The sequence below is a fragment of the Callionymus lyra genome, chromosome 1 (assembly GCF_982586985.1).
Source record: "Callionymus lyra chromosome 1, fCalLyr1.hap1.1, whole genome shotgun sequence".
Lineage (NCBI taxonomy): Eukaryota > Metazoa > Chordata > Actinopteri > Syngnathiformes > Callionymidae > Callionymus > Callionymus lyra.
Genome location: NC_141818.1, coordinates 49,562,714 through 49,568,090, shown reverse-complemented (window position 1 = coordinate 49,568,090; position 5,377 = coordinate 49,562,714). Strand labels below are relative to the sequence as shown.

The 5,377-nt window shown below is 44.3% G+C and overlaps 1 protein-coding gene across 1 annotated transcript in view; it reads right to left on the bottom strand.

The window, feature by feature from the left end:
• Positions 1–4,101: 4,101 nt before the first annotated feature.
• Positions 4,102–5,377, bottom strand: part of LOC148090015 (voltage-dependent calcium channel gamma-5 subunit-like) — a 13,476-nt gene continuing 12,200 nt past the window's right edge. Inside the window, exons 4-5 of the mRNA XM_087811281.1 lie at positions 5,313–5,377; positions 4,102–4,444 (exon numbers count right to left, since the gene is read on the bottom strand). The exon at positions 5,313–5,377 is cut by the window's right edge and continues 81 nt beyond it. Of these exons, the coding sequence (XP_087667407.1) occupies positions 4,181–4,444; positions 5,313–5,377 (329 nt within the window). The 3' untranslated portion in view covers positions 4,102–4,180. The remainder of the gene's footprint in view (positions 4,445–5,312) is intronic.

The window sequence follows — 5,377 nt, the reverse complement described above, 5'->3', positions numbered from 1 at the left end:
GTTCAGGTCAAAGGTCGTGCGTTTAGAACAAACAAACGTTCACAGATTAAACTTTAATAACTTATTAATAATAACATGGATATCATTAAAACATTTGACAACAATACTTGCAAATTAGAAAATAATATTTGACAAAAGTTTGATTCTCTCTTTGTGAGTCCTGGGACAGACTGGCGTCCTGTCCAGGGTGTCCTCTGCCTCTCACCCGGAGAAGCTGGGATAGACCCCGCCCCCCTCCCCTGTGACCCCCTAAAGGGTTAAACCGTAGAAAGAGGATGAATGTTGTATTTGTTTTTAATTCTATTGAGCTTTTGTCGAAAGATCAAAGTAACGAAGAAAGAGCTGAGCCAAGAGGCAAAACTGTAATCAGTGTCATAGGTCATAGGTCAATAAACGTGTAGAATTAACTTGTTTTTAAATGTTGAATCTTTGAACTACTTTACATTGAATTACTTTCTGAATAATTGAGTCAATTTTTTTTTTTAAAGGTTTAATTTGTTTCTTTTAATAATTGAAATAAAAAAATGTTTCTTTTCTAAACTAAAACATTTTCTTTGACACGTAGAGTTTGATTTTAAAATTCCAATAATTCCAAAATGATCTTTATAAATTCAAAATAGTCTATAACAATTCAATATAAAATGTTGGCGTAACAGTGACGTCAGACATTACCAACAGAGCGTCGATCAAACGTTCAGCAAATTCTATCCACGTGGTCACGAAATCCCACGTTTTCTAAAGAGTTTTGGGTAAAATGAACGAACGATTCTCATCTTCGTCACTAGGTGGCAGTATTGTTCTAAACATCCTAATAACGGACATTTAAAACCCGTTTATTCAGAGTTTTATTCTGGAAAATCAATTAAAAAAACGAAGAAGAAAAAAGGTTAAACAAACTCCTTTATTGATCTACACACTTATATATTCACACGTACGTTGAATTCTCACGTTGAACAACAACTTTACATAAAACTTCTCAGAGTCTCAGAGTACTTTGATGAAACACGCTGGTATATTTGATGATATATATGTACATACGAGTCCAGGAACATGTTGGACTTGTTGACGACAAACTTCATGATTTCAAACTGATTCTCTACGACGATTCTATGAAGTCAGAACGGATGCAAAAGTCACTATAAATATATATATATATATATATTTGTACACATAAAACACGAGGCACACACGTGCGACTGAGGACTTGTATTCGTGAAATACTTTTATAACGCTTGAATCTGCTGTTCTAAGTCACAGCGAGAAGAAGAATGAGTGTGTAGTTACGTCGATGCAACGTAAAAGTACAAGTACACGTCTCATGTATGTGAGATATACTTATGCACCGGTTCTGACTTCATAGACGTCCTTCACTTACATTCAACTCTCACGTTCTTCAACATCCCATAATACTGCATAACGTCCGTCATGTACCAGGTGACATGAATCGAGTACACGAGTAGAAATATGTCAAACATCTTAAATGTACTACATTTGATGGAACTACACGTACATGTGCAAGTATTTAAATGTATTTGATAAAAACCAGGTTAAATATTCACATGATATGAAACATTTAATTTGACTATAAATAATACTTAACTGTGAGAAGTACTTGAAGTACTGAGAGGATTCAAGTGTTTTACTGTAACTGTAAGAAGTACTTGAAGTACTGAGAGGATTCAAGTGTTTTACTGTAACTGTAAGAAGTACTTGAGTACTGAATATTTGAATGTAAGAAGTACTTGAGTATAGAATATTTGACTGTAAGAAGTACTTGAAGTACTGAGAGGATTCAAGTACTTCTCTCATGTTGCTAAAGTTGTTATATTCAAACATTTATATTTGAAGTTATTTTACTCTCAAAGTTATGTTTGAATCTACAGGTCGGGCGACGTCACAGGTTGGGCGATTTTACAGGTCGGGTGAGGTCAAAGGTCAGGCGATGTCATAGGTCGGGCGACGTCATAGGTCGGGCGACGTCATAGGTCGGGCGACGTCATAGGTTGGGCGACTTTACAGGTCGGGTGAGGTCATAGGTCGGGCGACTTTACAGGTCGGGTGAGGTCATAGGTCAGGCGATGTCATAGGTCGGGCGACGTCATAGTTAGGGCGACGTTACATGTTGAGTGAGGTCGTAGGTCGGGCGACGTTACAGGTTGAGTGAGGTCATAGGTCGGGCGACGTTACAGGTCTAGTGAGGTCATAGGTCGGGCGACGTTACAGGTCGAGTGAGGTCATAGGTCGGGCGACGTCATAGTTAGGGCAACGTTACAGGTCGAGTGAGGTCATAGGTCGGGCGACGTTACAGGTTGAGTGAGGTCATAGGTCAGGCGATGTCATAGGTCAGGCGATGTCATAGGTCGGGCGACGTCATAGTTAGGGCGACGTTACATGTTGAGTGAGGTCATAGGTCGGGCGACGTTACAGGTTGAGTGAGGTCATAGGTCGGGCGACGTTACAGGTCTAGTGAGGTCATAGGTCGGGCGACGTTACAGGTCGAGTGAGGTCATAGGTCGGGCGACGTTACAGGTTGAGTGAGGTCATAGGTCGGGCGACGTTACAGGTCGAGTGAGGTCATAGGTCGGGCGACGTCATAGTTAGGGCGACGTTACAGGTCGAGTGAGGTCATAGGTCGGGCGACGTTACAGGTTGAGTGAGGTCATAGGTCAGGCGATGTCATAGGTCAGGCGATGTCATAGGTCGGGCGACGTCATAGGTCGGGCGACGTTACAGGTCTAGTGAGGTCATAGGTCGGGCGACGTTACAGGTCGAGTGAGGTCATAGGTCGGGCGACGTTACAGGTCGAGTGAGGTCATAGGTCGGGCGACGTCATAGTTAGGGCGACGTTACAGGTCGAGTGAGGTCATAGGTCGGGCGACGTCATAGTTAGGGCGACGTTACATGTTGAGTGAGGTCATAGGTCGGGCGACGTTACAGGTCTAGTGAGGTCATAGGTCGGGCGACGTTACAGGTCGAGTGAGGTCATAGGTCGGGCGACGTCATAGTTAGGGCGACGTTACATGTTGAGTGAGGTCATAGGTCGGGCGACGTTACAGGTCGAGTGAGGTCATAGGTCGGGCGACGTTACAGGTCGAGTGAGGTCATAGGTCGGGCGACGTCATAGTTAGGGCGACGTTACAGGTCGAGTGAGGTCATAGGTCGGGCGACGTCATAGTTAGGGCGACGTTACATGTTGAGTGAGGTCATAGGTCGGGCGACGTCATAGTTAGGGCGACGTTACAGGTTGAGTGAGGTCATAGGTCGGGCGACGTTACAGGTCTAGTGAGGCCATAGGTCGGGCGACGTTACAGGTCGAGTGAGGTCATAGGTCGGGCGACGTCATAGGTAGGGCGACGTTACAGGTTGAGTGAGGTCATAGGTTGGGCGACGTTACAGGTTGAGTGAGGTCATAGGTTGGGCGACGTTACAGGTTGAGTGAGGTCATAGGTTGGGCGACGTTACAGGTTGAGTGAGGTCATAGGTCGGGCGACGTTACAGGTCTAGTGAGGTCATAGGTCGGGCGACGTTACAGGTCGAGTGAGGTCATAGGTCGGGCGACGTTACAGGTCGAGTGAGGTCATAGGTCGGGCGACGTTACAGGTCGGGCGACTTCACAGGTCGGGCGACGTCATAGGTTGGGCGACTTTACAGGTCGGATGAGGTCATAGGTCGGGCGACTTCACAGGTCGGTTGAGGTCATAGGTCGGGTGACGTCATAGGTTGGGCGACTTTACAGGTCGGATGAGGTCATAGGTCGGGCGACTTCACAGGTCGGTTGAGGTCATAGGTCGGGTGACGTCATAGGTTGGGCGACTTTACAGGTCGGGTGAGGTTATAGGTCGGGCGATGTCACAGGTCGGGCGACTTCACAGGTCGGTTGAGGTCATAGGTCGGGTGACGTCATAGGTTGGGCGACTTTACAGGTCGGATGAGGTCATAGGTCGGGCGACTTCACAGGTCGGTTGAGGTCATAGGTCGGGTGACGTCATAGGTTGGGCGACTTTACAGGTCGGGTGAGGTTATAGGTCGGGCGATGTCACAGGTCGGGCGACTTCACAGGTCGGTTGAGGTCATAGGTCGGGTGACGTCATAGGTTGGGCGACTTTACAGGTCGGTTGAGGTCATAGGTCGGGCGACATCACAGGTCGGGCGACGTCACAGGTCGCGACCCCGCGGACACTCAACACGGAGAAGACGACATCTGCTCGTACTCGGGACATTTGAGGAGGACGGGGAAGTGGGAGGAGTTCATCTGCAGCGACGCCTCCGAGGAGATGGAGGACGGGCTGCGGCCTCTTCCCGCCCAGGCGTCCGGGTGGAGGAACTGACCCGAGTAGTCGGAGCAGTTGCTGTGGCGCGGCCGGTAGAAGTTCTGGTGAGGACGATACATCTCCTCGGCCGTGTAGCGCTTCATGAACAGGTAGACGGACATGACGCCGGTCGTCTGCGGAGACGGTTGGAGGTGAAGTTCACTGCAGTACTTCACGTGACCACCAGAGCAGTGACATCTCTCAGCCATGCAGGGGGCGCCATAAACCCCCGTTTACACTTACACATTTTGGCTTTTAGACGTTTTTTTATGTTAAAGAGAGGGATAAACGACAAACAGAAATAATCACAAAAAAGAGAAGAAAAAAATGTGCATGAAGAAGGAAAATAAAGTGAAACAAAATTTTATTAAAAAAAAGAATAAAAAAAATAAAATATATATAATAAACATTGAAATGAACATTTTTATGAAAACCAGAATAACAGAAAAAAACTTTTTGCTGGAGAAACAAAAAAACAAATTCTCACAGAAACAGAAATAAATTCACGAAACAGTTACATCTCCGCCAGGCGGGGGCGCCATAAACCCCTGTTTGAACTTACAGATTATTGCTTTTAAAACTGTTTTTTAAATGAAGATATTAATGTAAATGGTTTCTATAGTTAAAGGTTAAGTATTGTTTGTTTTTCGAAATTAATGAATTAAAAATAGAAACTTCTCAAAATTAATTAGTATTTTGATTTTTTTTTTTTACAAATACTTACACGTACAGTAAAAATCCTTCTGATATTTGAAAAAAAACAACATTTTTTCTGAATTCAATATTGTGTATTTTGAAGTATATGTTTAAAGGTTAATTTCATTTAACTAAATAATTGATTTAAAAAAAAAAAGACTAATTAGAAATACTTTTATTTTAGCACTGTTTGAGTATTGTTACTATCATACCAACATTTTTATATTGAATTTAAAATACTATTATTCTTAATATTCTTGAAAAAACAAGTTTCAATATCATAAGTGAGTCATGTGATCGTCTCACCTCCGTGAGCAGGAAGGAAATGGCGGCGAAGGCGAACGACCAGCCGTACTTGTAGCTGAAATAAG